General features: G+C 31.9%; 1 protein-coding gene across 1 annotated transcript in view; it reads right to left on the reverse strand.

The window, feature by feature from the left end:
• The window catches only part of LOC124535633 (interference hedgehog-like), a 52,982-nt gene that overhangs the window by 25,303 nt on the left and 3,237 nt on the right, over positions 1–24,442 (reverse strand). The window contains exon 2 of the mRNA XM_047111908.1: positions 708–773. Within this exon, the coding sequence (XP_046967864.1) occupies positions 708–765 (58 nt within the window). The 5' untranslated portion in view covers positions 766–773. The remainder of the gene's footprint in view (positions 1–707; positions 774–24,442) is intronic.

Here is a 24,442-nt window from a genome sequence, read left to right on the forward strand (position 1 = left end):
TTTTGTTTTCGACCGATTTTATAAATATTAATAGCCGCATAATGGTATTGAATTTCTATAAGATTCAATTTTATACCAATAATATTCAATTTAAATAAATATTGTAAAATGAGTGAATTCAAAAATGCTCGTATAGTTTTTATTTTTATTTTGGAATGCCCAGGATTTTATCATTTAACGGTCTTCATTCGAATCAAATCTTGATATAAAGTAGCATGAATTTATGAAAGCTAATTCCAATCACTAAGAAAATTTATCTTCAGACTTTAATTTATAATACAACACATTATTTACCATTATCTTAATCAATGGTAATGAGAAAACTCGTATCAAGTAATGAAATATTCAGTTCAGTTTCGAAACAGCTAGTTTCTTCTGTATCTAATCTTCATTTAAGGTTTTTAAATATGGAATGGAGAGATTCGTGAAAATAATGTATAGCAGAAAACAATTGACTACATTAGTAACATTTAAGTGTTTTATGTGTGAAGATTTTGAACTTTAGTTTATTCAATTAATAAATGAATGCAAAATGTGTTTGATATTGTTTTCGAACTTTCAATGTTCTTTTTACTAATAATCATAATTTTATAGTAACAACTGAGTGTCATGCCAATTCTGCTCGGTATAATAACGATGTTAGTTTATTTACTACGGCAACACTGAGAACTTGTGACAACTATCTAATACCTAATTATCTAACTTACCCGCTAGGATTGGGACGACGATCACGAAAATCAGATGTATCAGCAGTGTCCACCCCATCTTGATCTCTGAAACAATGGAAAACTGTTTATAATTAAATATACTTAAATAAGACATATTTTGTAATGCCTAACTGAAAGAACTACTAAATTAATATACATAACAGAAGATGCACCTCGTTTCATAAAGGTTTATGATATCATTATATAAATAGCGCGCTTCGCAATTTCACTCGATTTGGCATATTGACGAGGAAAGGTTGAATTTCAGGTACTTGTTATTTTTAATTGAATCATTGAATACATATGTAAATAGTGAATAAAATTTACAAAACGAGCGAATATGAGTCGAGATAACACGGTGTCTATAATACTTCAAAGGGAACTACAATGAATTTTAATAAGAAAAAAATCTTCTATTTGTACCTATCAAGTAACCACTTAGCAGCTAGCTCGTTACAATGGGCTCCAAAAGTTATTTTCGAAAGGAAGGGAAGACTCAGAGAGAGTCACAAACCTTCTCCTCGAAACTAAAGGAGGAGTCAGACTGACAATTAATAACTGTTGCTTTAGCACAAAGATATATATTAGGAAATTTTTATTCTTATCCAGTTCATTAGATTTTTAAACTAAAGCGAAGAGCTATCAACAAAAGTCTCCCAGTCTGCGAGTCTCCCAGGTACCAGTAATGAATTGGATTGAACTAGCTCAGAATGACAGAGATTTATATAACGAATACATCTCTGTATTAGATAATAAATATAACTATTATTTAGCAGATTGTACCTGACGGTCAACCCTTTGGTTTATTCAGTTTATATCAATATTATTAAATGCTCTTAGTTCTAATTTTAGTTAAGTAATCATATTTAATCACTGGTTTTTTGATCTTGCAATATTTTATTTTATCTGCCTTAATATTTAAAACGTATTATGTATTTTTTTTAAATATTTTAATTGTTTTTCCATCTGTCTATTGCTCTTTCAAAGCCAAACTACTGAATCGAATTAATTAAAATTTTGAATAAAGCATGAGACATAGTTTATTTTTAGGCGAAACACATGACAACCAAGTATTAACGGGAACGAAGCCGCAAGTGACAACTGGTACTCTTATTAAAGAACTAAATAGACCAGCCAACTCCATTACTAACACTATGATGGACGCACTCTCTATTATTTGATTATCGATATAGCATTAACAGCAATCTGACAAGAAGGATGAAAGATTGGAATCAAAGATGAACCATAGCAATTGAATATACGGTAGGAGTGCCAATGTCCTAATTCCATTTTAAAACCTGACCCATATTTGTCAGAATCAGCCGCATAAGCTAAGCAGCGAGACCTGATGTATATGTAAATATATATTGAAATGCAAATTGTCGTTATCTTTCGAAATGGGGACAAATCGCTAATCTTTGAATAAACACCTAATCCAAGGCACGGATTTCAGCTACTTTCCAATAAATATTAATGTATCGGGTAATCGATTCCGAGTGTAAAGTGCTTAGTTGTGTCTAATAAATTGATTATTTACAGCAGTCTACAATCTTAAACGTAGAAAGCTCTTGAAAGTCATCGTCTCACGTTTATTTTGATAGCATCTTAATGCATTTCGCAGTGAGCACAGATTGTAGAGATCAATAAATATTTATTGAAATATTTACAACTTATAGCCTTGATAGGAAACATATACAACCTTCTTGATTATAAATTTATTTTGATTATAGTAATGGCCAGTATATTATTGGAAAGTGTTCGAAATATTTTACAACAAAATAAAAAATGTAAATTATTTAAATATGTGTTGTCGACTTGTCGTAAAGTTAAATTATAGTCATCCTTTTTAACTTTAGTATGATTTTTGGAATTAAAGCCATTGTTTAATTCCTTTTAATAAACAAAAATATAACGCTATAGCTTGATACTACAGTAGCGTGATGTACCTAGGGGAAGTCCGGGCATAGCGAACAGGCCAGGCAAAGCGAATACTCCCCACTACTAGCAAACTTCGGCCGCGATTCTGTCCGCCATGCGCAGGGACACCCACCCGGTACCCCTCAGTCCTGTACCAATCGAACTAACGAGCGGCCGCGTCTAATTTCGCATTAAATTTAAAAAATCGAAAAAGTGCACAATTGTTACAACATTTCATGGTAAGTAATTTGTTTATAACTATTAGTATATGTTTAGAATGATTATGAGTCGATTGTGTCCTTGAAGTGAATGTATTCAAGTAAAAATACTGAATGATTCGTTCGGTAATTCTTACTGTGTTCGGTTTTAGGTTAGATTCCGGGCAAAGTGATTTGGGCATAGCGGATACTATATTCGCTTTGCCCGTTGCCTATTCGATTTGCCCTAGTAGAAGTTGAGTGTGACTAAGTAGTATTTATATCTTCAATTGTTTCAGATGGTTTATAAATATAAACGAAAAACAGATCAAGCTCAGTGGAGTGAAGATACAATGATGATTGCTGTGGCAGAATGCAAGTCTGGGGCTCCAGTGAAAACGACAGCTACAAAATATGGCTTACCTTATGCTACACTTTATCGGCATGTGAAAAGTGGTAGTTCATCTGCTCAGCTTGGCCGATTTCGCAAAGTATTTACTGACGCACAAGAAGCCGATCTTCAAGAATATTTAAGAGAGATGGACAGTGTTTTTTATGGATTGACTCGTGAAGATTTCAAAAAATTAGTCTATGTTTACGCAAAGAAAAATAATCTTGCACGTCCACCAAGTTGGGACAAAAATGAGAAAGCAGGAGATGACTGGTTAGTTGGTTTTTTGGGTAGAAATCCATCCATTTGCCTCAGAGTTCCAGAAGCGACTTCAGTTGCCAGGGTTAAAGGCTTTAATCGTCCTCAAGTCGAACGGTTCTACGAGCTGCTGTCGGAACAGGTAGAAAAACACAAGATCGATGGTAGCAGGATATACAATGTCGATGAAACCGGGATACAAACGTCAACAAATAAGCCACCTAAGGTTCTTTCTACTAAGGGTAAGAAGCAGGTAGGGGTCATTGCTAGCACGGAACGAGGACAAACCACAACAATTGTGTGTTGCTGCAATGCATCTGGATCATTTATACCACCATTCATGATATTTGCACGCAAAAGGATGCAAGATCGCCTGTTGGATGGTTCTCCTCCAGAAACACAAGGAACTTGCTCTCCATCTGGGTGGATTAATGGAGAAATATTTTTGGAATGGATCAGGTTTTTTACTTACCATGTACGACCCACTGCAGAGAGTAAGGTTTTACTAATATTGGATAATCATGAAAGCCACAAATTTTATCCTGCCCTGGAGTATGCAAGTCAAAACCATGTAATTCTCTTGTCCCTACCCCCTCACACATCAAACAAGTTACAACCTTTGGATGTTGCCGTATATGGCCCCCTAAAAATATTCTTTGAACAAGAAATAAACCGATTCCAAAAGGCGCATCCAGGAAGGATTGTCAACCAATATGACGTGGCGAGATTGTTCACTCCTGCATATCTGAAATGTGCTACTGCCAACAATGCTGTCAAAGGTTTTCAAACACCCGGTTTATGGCCAATAAATAAAGATGTGTTCGGAGAAGAAGACTACGCACCGTCTTCAACAAGCCTCTGTGATCGTAATGTCGCTAATCAAGATGATGGTCTTCAAACGTTAGCTAATCAAGATAATTCCGAACTCCCTTCGACATCTAGAAAAAGAGCTCAACACGAGGCGGTTGAAACCAACCAATCTGTGACTTTACATGAGGTGGATGATGAAACATCAACTGAAGTTGATAAATCTTCAGGTCCAAACAGTGAACCGCCAGCTCGTCAGGAAGTAAGTTTGGAATCAAACATTCAAGGATCATCAAGAGGTCCTTCCACATCAAACTTGGTAGCATTCGAAATGGCTGTTGATGCAGAAAGATCCTCAACACTAAGTCTTAGAAAGTTTAGAAAAGAAAATAAGACTTCAAACAGTTCTAAAGTGTCTATGCCAGAATTAGACAAAGCAACATTGGTTCCTTCAACGCCTGAAAAAATTGGACCTGAAAAAGATGATTCTACTAAAGATGAAGATGTGGTTTTGAAACGGGACTGTGCCTTGCCTACAGAGATCATATCTTTGCCTGAATTTATTGATTCTACCACAACGTCAATTGTAGATCTCAATGAGCTAGACCCACTTCAAAGCATGATGGATGAAGAAAATGATTCCTGCATGGAAAAAGGTACAGAACCATCTGCTTCTGCAATTTATTTCAGCCCCAAAGAGATTAAACCCCTTCCAACACCATGTGTGCCAATGAGTACCCGCAAGCGAAAGATACAAAAGTCAGAAGTTCTTACGAGCACTCCAGTGAAAGAGGAACAAAAAGTTAAGTTTACAAAAATGAATACAACTGTATTAAAAAATTTAAACAAAGATTTAGATAAAAAACCAAAAACCAAAAATATAACAAAGAAAAATACCAAAAATTATAAAGTTAAGAAAGCTCAGAAAGAAGATACTAATATAAAATATACTTGTTATTTTTGTGGAGAAGATTATACAGAAATAAACGGACAACCAATAGATGATTGGATCCAATGTAGCTCCTGTAGCCAATGGAGTCATGAAAAATGTACGGCTTATGAAGGAATAGGCTTATTTATTTGTGACAACTGTACTGATTAGTTTTATTGTAGAAAAATTACTTGTGTTCACTTTGCCCTATCATCTTATCCACTTTACCCGGTGGGTTGGGCAAAGCGGATAGATCTCCTAATTTCATATTATTAATAATTTTGACTAAAGTATTAATGTTACGTATTTCTGTTGATTATATTGAAAACTTTAATAAATACTGATTTCTATAAACAAATAATTTTATTTCTATGTCAACTATTTCTGTTTCTACAACACTTCAAACATTAAGGTGTTCACTTTGCCCGGACTTCCCCTACTATGCCAGAAAACATTACGTAGAGTAGAGTGAATTTGAAGAAATCACTGAGTTCAAACACAGGAAAATATCACTAAATACTTTGTATTTAATTTGTTTTTATCCCAAAAATCACGAAAGGTTTTATCGTGATTTTCGCTTAAGGAAAAATCTTGAGGAAACCTTCTAAGCATTGGATTTAATGCCACACATGTATTGAGGAGCTATTAAAGTTTTTTTTATGTTATAAGCAGGCGAACGGGAAAATGGAGCAACTGAAGGTAAGTGGTCACCACTTATAAATACTTGCGCCTTAAGAAACATTCATTATTCCTTGCATAGCTAATATCTATAAAAACATGCTCTTCAAAGCGTTATACAAAAATACTAAACATTTGGCGGTACAATATATGAATTAGTTATATTATGCGCTGTGGTTACTCGAATTGTTTGTAAAAATTCCTGCCTCTTTAGGAAAGTTTCTACAATATTTACCACAAAACCCTTAAAGTAAAAAAATTATAGATCAATATTTAGTTGAAAGCGTATTAGTTGTTCAATATTCCTTCGCGACCGAAGTCGAGAAGAAAGTTTTCTTTATATAAAATCTGACACATTTCCAATACTGCCATGAAAATGTATTTTTAAACGAGTTTCATTTTTGACACGTTTTAAATATAAGTTCTATACGACATATATTTATGACTAGTTCTATAGACCACGAATGACAAAATTATTATACATGGCTGTTCAATGATATAGTTTGGTTACTGGAATTGTTTCAATTTTTTTTAAATAAAGTGGTTTAAAAAACGTTTTTCGCAACTCTACTCCTATGTAAAGTTTATTCTATAAACAGACTCTCATCGGACACAATCAGTTACACAAATTAAACACGTCAAAATTCAGTTATGCCCAAATCTTCTGTTAATATTAATGGGATGACACGTTTGCCATAAATAAAAGGATTATTTAAAAGAAAAACTTATTAATTCAAATATCGAACGGGAAACATAAAAACGCAATCTGCTTCATTTATGGAATCGTAAAATATCAACTAAATGAACGATATCCATTTCATGTAGGCTTAACCACGATCATTTTTATTTTGCTCAACGTTTCGACAGAATTGCATCTGCCATACCTGCCATGGTCATGATCGATTTTGTCGAAACGCCTGACAAAATAAATGTAAAAATTTTGATCGAGGTTGAAATTCTTCATATAAAATACAAAATGAGTAATAAAGTAACAAAAGGAGTAATATCTGTCTTAAATATGTTTGCAAGTCAAGCTCTCCTTAATATTTTATCCCATAGATATTATTATTGATAACGTTATTTCCAGTAAATTACTGACAAGTATTTTTAAAATAAATATTAAAAAATAAAACTAAACACGACAAAATTGTTATAACGCATTATACAACGCAATATATAACGCATAATATATAAAAAAAAATATCTTTTGTTATTGGTCAAACCAAACGGAAAGAAGGAAGAAACATTTTGAATCTGGACATTTTAACATCAGAGTAATCAGACGTTACGAATCAATGGTTGCTTTACATTTAATTTAATATTATTCAAAATAAAAAAGTGCTTATTTGGATATTTATAATTTGAAAAAAAAATAATAGAACGAATTAAAATCATTGTTCTTTCTTAATTTTACTTTTCTAACAAATACTAAAATACTTATTAAAGTGATATAATAGTTTTTTATTTGCACTCTTAAATCATATTACAAATGTAAATTTATATAGGAACAAGAAATCTAAAGCTGTATTTATGAAGTAGCACACATATACATTGAAGCGGATAATATATTTAGCACCAATTAATATAATTTAGTACTAAGCCTTATTTGTAATGCCATTACGATCTATTATAAAGCATTATTAAATATTAGGTTTAATTTAGACCATTTTAATATAAACATTAGCACGTCTGACCGCAGTTTTAAATTAGTACTAAATCATATTCATACAATTATCATATGTTCCACTAATTGAATGCTTTATTAATTTATCGTTGTATTGTTTACGTTAAATGATAATTTACGAATAATCAGTAATTTATTAAGTATAAGGGTTTTCTGAATGTGTGCGCGTGGTTTGTGTTTATGTGTGCGTGTGTGTAAATCCAACATGACTATTTTTACATGAACGTTCTTTTTTAATATTGTTTGTTTTTTTTTTAATATCAATGATCTTCTTAACGTATATCGCCTACGACAGCCTTAATAGAACGGACTACAAAATCTGTAGACATGTTATTATAGAACACAATTGTATTGTCTATTTGACAGGGTGTACCTATGGTTCAATGGGATGGTAATCCAACACGAAACAGACTGAGATCAGGAATAGGCATTTACTTATTTGAAGGGGTACAGAAGTGTTAAGCATTTCCAGTTTAAAACATCATGAAGTTCTGCTGAGTATGAATATAACCCCGAAATCTCAAACATTTATTTTAAAATTTAGTTACAAATAATAACAAATAAAACGAAATATTACTAATAATGCATTTAGTAATAAACGGAAGTACATTATTAATTGTCAATAGAAAAATGATTTAAAATTGTGGCTTAGAGTGTTACACAGCTGTGTTTCGCAAAAAGCCGTATTTTAAACTATATATCATACAAGTTGGACACTAATATACGGGGCAATAAAGAAGAAATTGCCGCCCAAGTTATTTACTGCTAATAGTTCGTTGCATTAATCGATGTTATCTTGATCGTCTTAGATTGAAACACCGAACACGATGCTAAATTAATTTGTATTAAAACATTGATAAATTAAAATTTACTTTATTAGATACTGTAATAAATTATATTAATAACTGTTATTATAAGTTTTATATATGAAAATATTTTCAAATTTCGCTTTTTTATGACAAAACTTTAAAGGACTTAATTATAACAATTTAACGTTATGTTATATATTAATTATAGATATATATTTCTTTTTATTTTATACCCTGCTGTGTAGTATATTTAGTAATAATAAATAGAATATATAACAATAAAATTGTAGTTAGGACATTTTTTTTAAGTAAAGCTAAAGACAACAATTATAGGCATTTTTACATAATGTATGTCTGAGTCGGATAAAAGTACATAAACGTAATAATAAACATGCAATAGTGTATAATAAACGAGATACATTTTAAACCGATATTAATTAAAAGATAAACGTATTTCTCATAAAAAAAATATTGCAATACTATCCAAATGAAAAGGAATACATTAACGGGCCAAATAACCCGACATTTTCAACGTAGTAAACTTCAAACCAATTGCAAATAAAGGGTGCAATTAGCTATTTTCAAAATACAAAAGCCAAAGGCAACTACGCCGGACCGAATTTAAAATTCCGTGTGGAGTTTGTATCCAGACAAGAAATAAGATGAGAAAAGCTTACCGAAGCGTAACGGCAAATGTTCTATACAAACAACTCTTATTCCTGTTTGTCATTTTATTGAAACTTTCAATCGTATTTAATTAATAAAACTAAATAAGGACTATTGCTTTATAATAACTCATTAATAATTACAACTATACAATAATCTTAACCGTGATCCTTATTATGCCTTCCAAACATTTAAGTTACAAAAAAAGGAATAATTTTTGTTTTACTTTAAATAAGTGTATCTTGACAGCATCATAATCGTAAAATTCTATAAATATTTATTTGACAGAATAAAGAATAATTATACTATTATATAAGGCAATATTAAATTGAAATCATAACAATTAAAATATTTTTTATTTAACGTAATATTTTTTTACAAACAATAATAAGCACTAACGAATAAATCATTCATTTATATTTGTAGTTTCAGATTTAAATTCCGATATTCAATCATCTGTTTCCACATACCCGATATCGACCACTCAACACAATGGAGAGAATGAATGGTTCATTCTGGTTAGCGGGCATTAGGAAATTGAGCAATTTATTTCATATCTGATGTCTAGTAGTTCAGTTTAACAATTTAGCTTGTTACATATCAGGAGCGAAGTCGGGAACATATAACCGGTATTTGTGCAGGAGCACTTTTTAATTACTAACTTTTCAGAACAACTTGTCGGACCACTGAACGTGCTATGTATATTAAAACCTATGTAGTATTTAAGCTTCTATCGCTACATTGTATAATGCTTCTTGTGTATATAATAGCTTAGGTACTCCTTCATACATTTTCTTCACGATATTAAAAGTAAAGAGTTATGAACGAATATCTTAGCTGTTATTTGTTGATATGAGTTAGCGATTGAATCGTTAATATCAGATACAATAACTAATTTGTCTTTCGAAATTGCTATTGCATTAGTTCTGATACTGTTATAATTATGATATTGATAGTCCAGTGGTACTAACGCATCAATCTTAACCGATGATTACGGGTTCAAATCCAGACAAGCACCACTGAATATTCATGTGCTTAATTTGTGTTTATAATTTATTTCATGCTCAGCGGAGAAGGATTAATTGGTAGAAATTCTGCCACACGTATATTCCACCAACCCGCATTTGAACAGCATGGTATATGTTCCAAACCTCCCTCAAAGCGAGAGGAGGCACTAACCCAGCAGTGGTTTGTTTTGAAATTCAAAGGCTGTTGTTGTTGTATCTTCATAATCGGTTTCATTTTTAATAATGATATAATTATATGTTAACAAAATAATATGTTAATATAATCTAAACAACACGAGAACATCTTTATTTAATAAGCGTTAAATGAATTTGCCGAGCAATATGAAACACGCGTTCGTGAATGATAATTGTGTTCTAATCGTTTCCCGATTCGGTTTTGTACATTCATTCATAAAAACCTTTTTTAAACGAAACCTCATTGTTTATTATTCAACAATCATTACCGCGTTCTGTAATAAAACAATTAAATATTCCTGTCACGATCCACGGCTTCGAACGTAATTCACGCTCATATTGACGTATCCTCGCTAATCCTAACAGTTTAGGCACGGCTTAATTTAATGCATCCTTGAACAAATACTGAGTCACACTTGCGTCGGATGCGTACTTTATAAGGTGATCGGATGTTTTTATTGGGTGACAACTCAAATACTGAATATGTAGTGAGTCCTTACAGTGATAACCGACAAAATTGAAATGTCGTACGACATTTGTTTATAATTGGCAATCGTATTGACAAGTTGATGTGCGTAGATATAAAATAAATTCCGTACAATATCCAGTAATAGTGATTGCGATTCAGTAGAATCAAACGTGTCTTGATTGTAAATTACTATCATGCATCGTATTTTACCCTTGACTTATAAAAGCTCGTGCTATTGTATTAGATACAATAATGCCTTCAATTATTGTACCCACTAAACGTAAGTTCCTAACTTATCAATACGAGGGCTGATATATTGAATAGCATAATTACAGGCTGCGGTATTGTCAAATTTACGTTTAATTTACATAAATAATGCTCGGTAACTGTACATAACCTATTTATGAATGGACATAACTCTATTATAATAAGTGTTCTAAGGATAAACTTTAATGTTACGAATATCATTAATAGTAATAGATTAATTAAAACGTAAATTATACGTCCCTATCGAGGGCAGGAAACTTCATTTATGTCCGACTTTTAAACCAACTTGTAGCACACATCATTAATATTTAGTGCGGCACAGCACCTGCAGCTGACGTGCGATTGAAAAATTTGTAAAACGTTATCTATCTTTCGTGGTTAAGAATGTAATGATTAATGAAAGTTGCATGATTGACGGCAAACTATTTTTATCTTTATATGAGTAACTAGCGACCCGATCGCTTCACACGGGTGGACATTTTTATATATATATATATATATATATATATATATATATATATATATATATATATATATATATATATATACATATTGTTACTTTTACCGACATGTTTCTATTTCAAGTTATTTACACAAAAACCTTAAAAAATTATATAAGTACCTAAACCTTCCTTATGAATCTGTTAGTGACAACCGCATGAAGATCCGTTCAGTAGTTTTGGAATTTATCGCGAACATACAGACAGACAGACGCGGTCTTGAGAATTTGTTTTATTATATGTACTAACATGTATTTCATTATATAATCTATAATGTTTTAAAACGGTGAAGTGTATCAGCCTTAAAAAGCAATAAGGCCAAAAAAGCATGTCAGTTGTATAAAAGCCAACATTTGTAGGTTATACCCAATCTATTCCTTCTCAGACGGCGCCTGGTAGAATACGCTCCAAATTTTCTCATCAAGAAAGAAATAGAAGCCTTGATCTATAAGACTCTACTTTTACTCTATGGTTAATTTCATTTATATTATATTAACTTTTTATGCTGGTAGTTGAATACATATTTCTAGCTAAAATATAATATGCGAAATGACAATACATTCTGCTTGACCACAACGCGTATAATAGTTGCAGTGTTAAACAATGATAAATACATGCATGCAAAACAGATCATACAGTAATCAAACAATAGTGCATATGATAGAGGAATCGCATTACGTATCTAAAATTAGGACCGAGTTAATCAGTATTCGGTATAAATATGCATCTCGGTATTACAACTGGTATGTTTTAATTAAAATGTTATTTACGCAAACAATAAACAATAATAGATATGGATAAGTTAAAGCTACATATATTGTAGTACGAAATTTCTCCATTAATGTTCGAATTTAAATTCATTTGCACAAAGCATAAACATTAGAGAGGAATGTATTAATGATTTGTTATTTAAAGTCAAAGTGTATACAAAATTACATATCAGTGAAATCCTATTTAATCTTGAATATCTGGTAAAATAGTCTGTAACAACATTTTCATTTAATTGTTGATAGTAATATTAACCAAGTCAAATAAAAATCCTTTATTCGATATACTCCTGGTAGTATTAAAGTCATTTATTGATTTTCGAATTAAATAATATCACGAGGTCGTAAAACGAAAATATCCTGACCTGAGAAGAACCGATGGGAAAAAATGGATTTTGTTGTCAATTTGTGATTATTACATAAATAATATTTACATAAATTTACATAAATTTCAACTAAATCCTTGGCTTCGCTCGCTTGGACGTCAACTTATTATAAAAATTCAACATCTTTGTGCTATTTTAACGTTCAGGTTATTTTTTAATAATAATGCATATTTAGGTTAATTATTAGTATGCAGCGTTAATCCTATATACGGCATTACTTCTGACATCACTAACATGACTAAAATCATATGTGAAAAGTGACTGAAATATACCAGGCGTATTTAAAAACAAGAGATAGGTAGCCTTTTCTTTAATGCCGCAGAGCTTAGTCTACTCACCAATCTGTTAATAATTTTCCTATTGCACGTTGGAATCAACACTTGAGCCAATAAATTCATCTTTTTCGCAGTGGAATCTTTCAGAAGAGTACGACTCCTAGAGTGCCATAGTTAAAGCTAAGTTATATGGAATTTTTGCTTACTAAAACCCCTATGATGGCAGTCATCAACCCCCGTAAGCCTCGCTAGTGCGTCTGACAGCGTCAGCCCCATTCCGACTGCTTTAATTCTCGGGGCCGTTTAAATTGGTAAGATTCCCCGTTAATAAGCATGTACGTCAAAGAAATCATTATATTATGATTTTGGAGGACTTGGCGTTTCAGACATTGCTTTATATATATAATATGCATTAAATAGGTTATTTGAAAAAGATATCAATTTAATGTTAGATAAACTTATATTATATTAAAAAAAATGTGTAATAATTGAAAAATCCTATTTCGATTAAGTGCAAAGATTTTTTTAAATAATTTATAGTTTCTCTGTGTACTGAGATATATTCAAATGTGCTAAACATGTGAATATATTTTTTAGTACAAATGATATCATATTTTGTGTACGCATCTTAGGACGTAAATATTTTACTCATTCATATAATTTCCGTTAGTACGTTTAATCATTTCATTGCACAACAGCCAGTTTTATCGATACAATTTAAACATAAAATACCATTGTAAGTACACCCGTAATTAAAAACGAATTAATTTCAACGGCTCTATTGTTCCTGCCGTAATCTATCGTTTTTTAAACTGTACAATCTCCATGTGATAACCCTATAAACTTCTATTAAGATGTCCGTTTTATAATGGTTTATAATCCTCTCTAAACAATTGTATGTGCCCGCATATAATGAACCTTTGAAAATCCTACTTAATATTTCTTAGTTAAGTTGGCATAAAAGAAAACGGTTGAAAGCATTTTAAATTCCTTTAGATGTGACATTAATAATGGTCTCATTGTTCTTAAGAATATCAAAAGACTCTCTTTTTATCTATTTGAACTTTGATGATTCATTCCTTTGACGTCTGAATGTTAACAGATTTTTCAATTAAAAAAAAAGTGATGATTAAATTTCAATAGGAAAAACTTAACCAATACGTATTTGTATATATTAAAAGTAAAGTAACAGCCTGTTCATTTCCCACTGCTGAGATAAGGCCTCTTCTTCCATTAAGGAGAGGGTTTGGAACATATTCCACCACGCTGTTCCAACGCGGGTTGGTGGAATGCACATGTGGCAGAATTTCAATGAAAGGAGACACATGCAGGTTTCCTCGCGATGTTTTCCTTCACCGCCGAGCACGAGATGAATTATAAACACAAATTAAGCACATATATATGTATATAGTGGTGCTTGCCTGGGTTTGAACCCGCAATCATCGGTTAAGATGCACGCGTTCTAACCACTGGACCTCAATCTCAGCTCTATAAATATATATAATATATATATATTTTTTTAATGAAATTCACAAAGGATAGGAAGTTAGTTGCCAATAAGTCTAAGTGGTTGCAGGTCTCATATGTTCGAGATATCATCCCCGTTTCAATTGATCAAATCAACTCGCTTGATTGAAAGTAAATTGAAACTTGCAAACAGTCCCAACAAATGAGCTTCAACGTTCAATATTGACTGTCTGTCATCTTCATTTAAATGTTCTTACAGCGTATATGTATTTGTGAATAAGCTACCACATACATTACGTTAATAAAAAAGGGCACAAAGATAATATTAAAAAAATAATGTTCTAAATTTAATAACTAATTTTAGCTGTGTTTTGTTTAAGTTAGTCTTAAATATGTCATTACGTTTTAAATCATCACCTTAATAAAAGGTTAAATAGAACAGAGAAATCAATGACGGTATTAAAAAAATAAAGTTCCAAAATTTAAAAACTTTTTCAAATTTAAGTTATACTGTAATATGGCATTTTGTGTTGAATCATATAAATAATATTTGTTTTTACACTACGATATGACAAATACCTAAATATTGATTCTAACTGATTATTTTCTGACTAGTTTTGTGCCGCATCCGGTTTCTGAAATAGCTTATTAATACCGAGAACACGAAACTGAGAATATTAACTCGCGGATCGCTTTCGGGTATAACGGCACTAAGTTTACTTTTCAAATAAATAGTAAGAACTAAATTCGCAACATTGTTAACGGAACGTGCCTTAAAGATGTTTAGTTTAAAAACAATGGAAACATAGTACTTTAACGAGAGCTTGAAATCGAACCGTTCGTACCTAATTAACCACAACCCCGGCTCATTTTAATTCCTTTCGAAAACATACGATGTAAATGCTTTCATTGAGCTAATTTTGTAACGTTAAAAAAGCCAAATCGAGCAGCTGGAACGCGTGCGTCTGACCAACCGTCTTCTTAATAAAAGAAAGCCTTAGCCCATGGGTGGGACTTATATAGGGTGTAACTATTTTACTTTAAAAGAACTAGTATACAGTGATACAAGTAAATATAGAGTAGCATCAATTTATATAGGCATAAGTAGAGAAACTGATTGGGTTTGGGACCAGATGTTTATCGGTCACCAGTTGTCATAGACATACGCACATGCCAGTTCTGTTTTTGCAGTATGTGTGATCAGTGAGTGGTACCCAGACAGGCTTGCAAAGAACTTAACAACCGAGTAACAGACACAGGTGCACTCCATATTTATACTTACAATCGAACACTTCGATGGAACTGCAATTGGGTACAATATATGCCCGATATCATATCGCTATATGATTATAGGGATATCGAGTGAAGGAACAATTCCACGTAATATAAAAAATAATTACTATTATAATAAGCAAGTACAGTAATACGTACTTACCTATTATATAACCAACGGCCGGTATGGGGTTGACAACCGGACCTAGGAACCTCTTAGTCTCAATATATATAAACTAAAGATATTTAACCGTAGATGGCAGTTATATATAAAAAATACTATGATATTAGATCTAATCTGCTCCCAGTTCATTTATTTTATGAATACATATGTTAATCAAAAAAAAACTTTGCAGTTATCTAATTATTCTATACAATTATTATAAATGCGGCGGTAGCTCTGTCTATCTATCTATTGCTCTTTCACTGTACAGAATATAATTGGTTTGAAGTAAGCTTAAACTCCAAGGAAAGAAATAGTCTACTTCTTTATACATAAGAACTGACGAGCAACTCCTAAAACGCAAGCAAAGCCACACACGTCGATAACTAGTAGCATAATAATGTAATAAATGTAAAATTTAAAATTACAACAGTAAAATTAAAATCCCGGTCCTCGTTGAACATAATAGCAATCATCGATCAACACGTAACTCCTCCAGCCGGAACTGTGCGGCCCGGATACGGTCGCTGACACGTAGATCGTGTATCAAAGTAAACCGCTTTGAAAACATTATTGATTTACAATAACGATAAGTGCTGAAATTAAAGTAATAGCGTGTGCGGAAATTTTTGGATGAATATAAATAATTTTATCGTTATGGAAACAATGGAATCGATATTAATGACTAGAAAGAAAAACAGAAGCAGACTGGAAAATATGTAACCAGATAAAAGTGGCCACCACCGTCCATCGACTTTGGCACTGTAAGAATTATTAAATCCTTTACAAATTCAATGCGTCACCAACCTTCGGAACTAAGCTATTCTATTCCTTGTTATTTCTTCTTATCAGGGGCGTAGCTATCAATTATACGGGGCCCCCGGGATACGAGGGCCCCAAACGCACGTTAGTAACAGACAGATGACATATGACAGACACATAAATAATTATGATGATGACAGACAGATAGATAATTATGGTAAATAAATATTTAATTCTAATTTCATGCAATTTTTTTTGTGAGAAATCTTTACTCTTCCTCAAGGCCCCCAAACAATCTTCTAAGTTCTATACATGGCCCCGTCAAGGCACGCTACTGTTCTGCTTCTTATATTAAGAAGATTCAGTCATTGTCTCATAAATAATTACGGTAGTTGCAATATTTATATGATATTCAGAGGTAAGGACGGTTAAGGATCAAATGGGGCAGAATACCATCCATTTCGAGTCAAGGATTGTAAGATGAATTGAAAACACAAATTAAACAAATGACAATTCAATGATGCTAAAGTCTTTGTTTAAGATACACTGACCCAAGCATTGCCAGCGATCATTACAAATCTAGTTTTTTTTTTTTGTTTCATGACGTTACTTGGTTTAAGTATATTTAGTAGGACTTTATGTCTTCCCAAGGTTGGGAGTACTAGCTATGTAAGTAATAGTTGACGATTATGAACAATTAACATCAGACGAAGAATTTGTCTGCTCGCCGACATACATAAAAAGTTAAATCAATATCATATGATGCAAGATATTTCACATATTCCCAAGTCTGAGCGAACTTACTAGCCAATAATAGCATTAGCATAAGCATTATACCTACTGAAGGCTTTTCGCCTTTCGTACCCGATACTTAAAGAAATACTTATTTTATATATACATATGCTATTTTACATAAAAAATATACTATCAAGTGTTACGTTACAGGTTTAACCTTTTAGGATAAAAATACCAGTTATCGGATCATAGGCTTTATTTAAGTACGTAAGTTACTGTCAATATAAGCCCACGTTTAAAGGAAGCACGCGGTATAAACAATGTGTGAATGTGTGTGATAATTACATTTACACAGCGACCACTAACTGACGAATATACATTTGTCCACAGTAAAATGCTTAAAGTAACGTTTAAAAACAAACACGTATTTACATATTGAATTGAGTAAAGTCTACATTTATTTGCTGTGCTAATATATGTGCAGTCTAAACCTCTTAGTCTAGGATTTGATATATTATGTGTATTAGTAATTCGTCCCGGTATTGCACGGGTAGAATAAAGGTCTAATCAAATTGTTTATATCGTAATACGAACAAAAATCAATCTAGGCGGCGCAAAACAGTAAGCCTCCCAGTTGAAATAATTCTTTAACGTCGTTATATTTCTGCTAATTTACACTAAATCTTTCATTAATTTTACCCAAACTCTCACAAGAAAAGCGAATTCGGTGAGTAGACTTTGTTTTATTTAATGAATTTCACTATTTTGTAACAAGTGTTGCATTGCCTTTAAATTTGTTTACAAACAATTTACCCATCCTTCTTACGCGCCACTTATACATTGACGGTACTATATCAGAAAATGTCACGCAAATGTCAACAAGATTTCAACTAAATAGGGTGAATTGTACATACAATTGTATATATACCAACTATACATAGATAATTGTATATAGTAAGAGTAATGTACGTCTAAGTCGTTATGATGCGTTGATACATTATAAAACTCGATGGTACAACACTCAGGAACGTAGCAATAACCAAAACTAATCTGGCTAACAGTTCGGGTATTTCGTTAATGAGAAAACGCACATGAAAGAGGCATACGAAATCAAAAATTAACCGCGCAGCACTTTTTGTTAAGAAGGCGACCTTTTATATCCAACGAATATTTTTTTGCATGTTCAGTGATTACTCAAAAACGGCGAAAACTATTTAGATTGTTATTTAAACTATTGTCTAAAATCTGTTCTGTCTGACGTATAATATACCGTATTTATTAATAATATGGAGAAACCATATAGATCTTTGGTCAATCGAGTATTTTGAACCGAAATTGATTCGATGATTTCTTAGTTATTATTAGTGCAGTTCTCATTAACGTACATACACTCTCCCGCACGCCAATTCTCAATAACCAGTTGCCCAATATTTTTAACACAATATGAATTAGGAGTAGCACTTGCCTGAGAAAACAAAAATTAATAGATTCATGAACGTACTAGCTGTCGCTTGGGGCTTCACTCGCGGTTTATTGTACTGGTTGTCATGTGCTAGTTAAAAAAACATAGTCTTCCTTAAAGCTTAAGTTTGCTTCACACCAATTTTCATCAAATTTGGTTTATTGGTTTAGTCATAAAAGAGGTACAGACAGACAGACTTACTTTTACAATTATTATATTTTAATATATAATATAGATTCAACATACTGAGTATACTTTACAACAATCAGCTTGAACCAAAAAAGCGATCGATCGATATATGCGGCTAGCCTCGTATGTAAATGTATAAAAAGTTTAATAGTCTTCAAGGGCTTGGGATTGACAGTTTTGAAGATGATATAAAACCTTTTAAGAAAAAACGATTTTATATCTGTTTATATTACAGTTAGTTAATTTCTATATTAAATAATAATACTAGTTTAAACCGGCGAATTTTATTTGATGTTTCCTTTCCGTACTGGTTCACATAATGTTGTCTTAAATTTTCGCGATACTAGCTTTCAACTGGGTCTTCGAAAGACTGGCTGATTTGGCTGGTGTTACGAATCTTTATCCTTATCTGTACCCCAGAAAACTCGTATGTAAAATTTAAAATGGTCGATTAAGCAGTTGACGCGTTTAAACGTGACGAATTAACCAAATATATTAACTTCTGCTATTATAATATCAGTTAGAATTGACTAATGATTCTATATGAATATTATGAAAAGTTTACATTGTCGAATAATTATTTTGTTAAATCATTGCTTCTAAATTCTTTATTGAAACTACCCTCACATATAAGTTTACTATAACACGCAAACTTAATATGGTTTCGTAATTAGTCCATTTAGAGCACAAGGCCTGTAGTTTTAGCTTGCTACAACAATTCCGCAGTAAAACTTGTGCTAATTTTACCAAGAACAGCAACAAAATACGGACCTGTGTAACAATACGCTCACGTATTTTAAATTTAACGGCGTACTTTTGCTCACTACCGGTCTTTTCAAATTCAGAATATAACAGATGTAAAATTCTCGAAAACTTCATATTGACCGGAATGGTTGTGAAGAAACGTGGACCGAAACTCGGTTATAGGAAAATGGTTGTGAATTTCATTTTCTTTGTCTATACTGACTGCTGTATAGTTCAGTTGAATTTAATTCCAGTAAGAAATGTTACTGTGGTGTGTGTTGATAATTGTGAAGCCGATTATTTAAAAAGTTATTCTAAAATATTATGATTTAACAAACCTTATTCTTGACAGTTACTTTTTAAATTATTGGAGAACAACTATTTCATAATGAAGGTGTAAAATGTTGAAATAGTTCCAAACGATGCACAATTTAAAAGAAAAACAATGAGAAGTAGTAGTCGGAAGCAAATTTTGGAGATAGGTTTTTTAATATGATTTTCTTTTTAATAATCGATTATTTTTTATCTATTGAACTTTTGCTACATTAGCTCCATCAAAAATAAGTAAGGCACGGCGAAGACATTACATTGGCGTTTAAGACTCGAGACATTAGCCTAAAAACTTCCCTAAATATTCGAAGGTCTTCACGGAGGCTGCCATGTCGATGTTACGGTATATTAAACAGAAACGCTACAAACCCTCGTCTCCATTCACAGAAAAAACATTAGTGAAAAATAATTCATGAACTGCCCGATAAAGTTTTTCTTCAAACTGAAATCGGCTTTACTTATACGGAAAGAGCATTAAGTACTTTGGCGATTATTTTGAATAAAAGTCCCAAAACGTAAATGGTATCTACATTTATCATTCATTTTGTATAAAACTTTATGTACGTTATTCAATTTTAGTCCAATGGCTAAACGAAAAGCATTATGAAGCTAAGCAGCCAAAAAATAATGAATAAATATTTACCACCTTTTAATTTCTATGTGATTTGTATTTTAATCATTTTACGAACTAATTTTCATTTATTTTCGTTCTTTATGTTTTGATAACAGTTGATAATTTAATATTAAACCGTGTGAACCGTTTATATTAGAATGGAAATAAATTAGAAATCTCTACGAATATCTAAGTCGCCTTCTTACTGATATTATTTTGTACTATTAAAGACGAGGGTAAAGATGCCTGGTCATTTACCAGGCATCTTTACCTTTGTTTGAACATTAACTCGTTACCTATTTGGATACTATTTCATTATTCATTTTGTGTTTTCTATCAATACAACTATTAGTAGTTACTAGTATTTCATAGAAAATAATGTTCTTAAAATGGAATAAAATATCGCGAGTGTCAAGCACTTTCACGCACACTTAGATAATGAAATTGACAAGTTTCCAGTAGTGCGTCTTTTTATTTAGATGTATAAATAAATAAAATATAAAATTTATGATTATCTCATCTCATCTCACTCATCTATATATTAAACTAATAATATATTAATATGTAATGTATTATATTACTCACATGCTAATTAATCGTTCTATTTGTAATAACTTTTTGTAATTATATTATAATAAAAATAAAATAAAAGGATGTAAAGGAAATACAATTACAAGCTGTTTTTTGTTGAGTTATCAAGATTTTAAATATTCATACACTTAAAAAATAAATGTAAGTTTATTTAGCTCGTAGTTTTTATTTATTTCCTATAAACGTACACACAAAAACTTTCCTCAAGGTATAGTTCTCCGTCGAATGTGAAATTAATAAATATACACTTTGACAGACTTTGAAATACCGAAACGCTAATTTGTATGTAGTGAAAAAAAGTTCTTCTATTCTAACTAAATATTCCTGGCGAACTTTTAAAAATAATATTTAGCCGTTTTGCGACCTACCACGACGCAATTATCAGTATCATTAGCCTCTTCAGCTCTACCTCGCTTCCCATTTACAGAATCCGACCACTTTCGACTTTTCCTGGTTTAAAGAGGCCACCATGAAATAGGAAGTTACGAAAATTCTTCGGCGTATAAGCAATAGAGTTGAAAATACGCCACGCGTTCTAATATTAGAGAAGATTTTTTTCCCGCAGCACGTGCTTAAGTGTCATCCACACGTGCATGCCAGCTTTGAAGAGTTATGAAAACTCGCCTTATTGGCGGTACGAAATCGTAACGTGTGAATCAATTAATTCGAATAGGCAGGTTTTGAATAAACATGAATACTAACCGCCGGAATTTTGTAAGCATTTAGGATTTAATATACATTTAACATGATAAATATAAACTAAATTTTCTTCTTTAAACTAAACCATGCAATCGTTCGTCTCAAAAACAATCCAAGAATTTATTTATATAATTAACTACATAGTATAAATTAATAATATAATACTTTACTTATGTTCACATTAAAAGTATAAAACGTTTCATTTTGATCGTCTAAATCTCATTTTAATACAATAATATTTAGCGAGAACTAGAAAAACTTGCCTATCTTTTAATAGTAGTAGGATATATAATATTAGAACTCACTTTATATCCCCAAGCTTAACTTCAGCATGTACTAATGTGCTAAGGTATAAAGTGTCTAATTAATAGCACTAGATGAGGACATCTGATATCGTCGACAGACATCATTCTTAAGAAAGGCGGTCTCCGATTTATCATGGATACAGGACCATAGATCCTATGGGATATCTTTATTAATAATCTTCTATTACCAGTTTTTAAACATACTTGCAACATTAATATATATTATGCACGTTATGCGGCTAGCAGGTCCTTGACATTTCCACTGTGAATTTTAATAATTATATTTCATTAGATGATACACAAGTTCAACAAATAAAAGTACAACGTCAACTTCGATAAAATAATGTGTAACTAAACTGTAACGTAATTTTGTATAATGGATTTAATTTTATATGTATAAAACATATGATGATATAAAGCAAATTTCCCTGAGCACGTTTAAAAATAACACTAATGTATATTAATATTATAAATGTGAAAGTAAACCTGTCTGTCTGTCCGTCGCTCTTTCACGACCAAAACGCTGACCAGAATTTGATGATATTTGGTATGATGATATATATATTGGATGCACAGTTGATCTCCATGAAAGGACATAGGCTACTTTTTTGTCTAAGACATGAGAACCAAGACCCTAGAAGACGGAAGCCGAGGACGACTACTAGTATTTTATATATTCATAACTGTATGATCTCAGTCAGATAAATAACCTAAATTTGAAATTACATTTAAAACGTTAACATGTAGTTTTTTATTATCTCAATTAAATAATCAAGTAACGTCATATAAACATCATAACGATAATTGCGTCACGTTTTTTACAAATATGTTATATCTTAATGTAACATCAAATAACTACAAATTACACAGCAGTTACAAATACATGTATGTTGTATTTAATTAGTCTTAATTGTTGTAATAATATGCCTAGAGATATAAAAACTAGCGATAAAGATTTCACATTCTATAAACGTTTATAAATTAAGTACCGAACCGGTTTCGGCCAGCATCTTGGTATCGTGGGTACTACAGACTCACTACCGACAATGATTCTTCAGCCCAGCAACAGCTTGTAATGTTGTATACCGATTTGAATTGGGAGTTCATGTATTTAGAGGTACAAGGAATATTATATTTTATATATAATTCGTTGGTGACGCAGTGTCACTTCCATTTAACCAATACCTTTGATTGATCAGAGTTTTGGTAATCAATTCGAAACGCTGATAATGTATAACTAAGCATGTAGTAATATCCTTAGTTACGCAATTAACCTGGAAAGCATTGAAAGGTCCATAACTTTTCGATTTGACGTTAAAAATAATAAAAAAAAAATCGAGTGCTTTTTCTAACATATTAAGTAATAGCGTGTCGAAATCAATTTGTATACCAAAACTCAGATCAATTGGAATTATACCTGCTATGGTGAATACTTACTATCAATCGGTTGGCTCATTTGTTTTCCTTAAATAAATTGAAAAGATTATATAATGGTCGTTTTGAATTTAAAAATATTTTCACCGCGATATACATAAGCCTTTTTTTATTTAGCATATGTAAGCGAACTGGCAAATGTGCTAGGTGATGATAAATGGTTACGAATGCGATTTGCGCCGTTAGAAATGTTTGCGATTCCTTGCATCGCCAATGCTTAACCAACCTTTGGAACTGAGGTGTGATGTTCCTTGTACTTGTACTGGCTCATTTAAAACAACACAACAATTCGACTTATTGCTCTTTAACGGAAGAATTTATGACAAGTTCATGGTACCTACCCAGATGGGTTTGCACAAAGCCCAAACACCTTGTTAAAACATATACACAAGTATTTCGCTACTTGGACGAAAGTACAATAAATTGTTATTAAAATAAGTAACCAATTACACGAAAAGTCTGTTCTCATTAAACTGCCATCGAATTATATATTCAGGAAACTTAAACTTCGAAGCTATCGTATATCTTTATATTGCTCGCAGGTGCGGTGCAAACAGCAACAGGGATTATTATAACAATTTATCGGCTGTTCTCCAGTTATTACCAGATTAATTGAAATATACGGAGCTATAGCGTACAATTAGCAGCAAACATTTCAACAATTACCATTGATTCAATTATACCAACGAATGTTTTATTTTCAGAGCAGTGGATTGCTGCTTTTTGCATACAGAATACCTCATTAAGAGGTTTATTGATAAATTT

This window comes from Vanessa cardui, chromosome 15, assembly GCF_905220365.1.
Source record: "Vanessa cardui chromosome 15, ilVanCard2.1, whole genome shotgun sequence".
NCBI classification, from domain to species: Eukaryota; Metazoa; Arthropoda; class Insecta; order Lepidoptera; family Nymphalidae; genus Vanessa; species Vanessa cardui.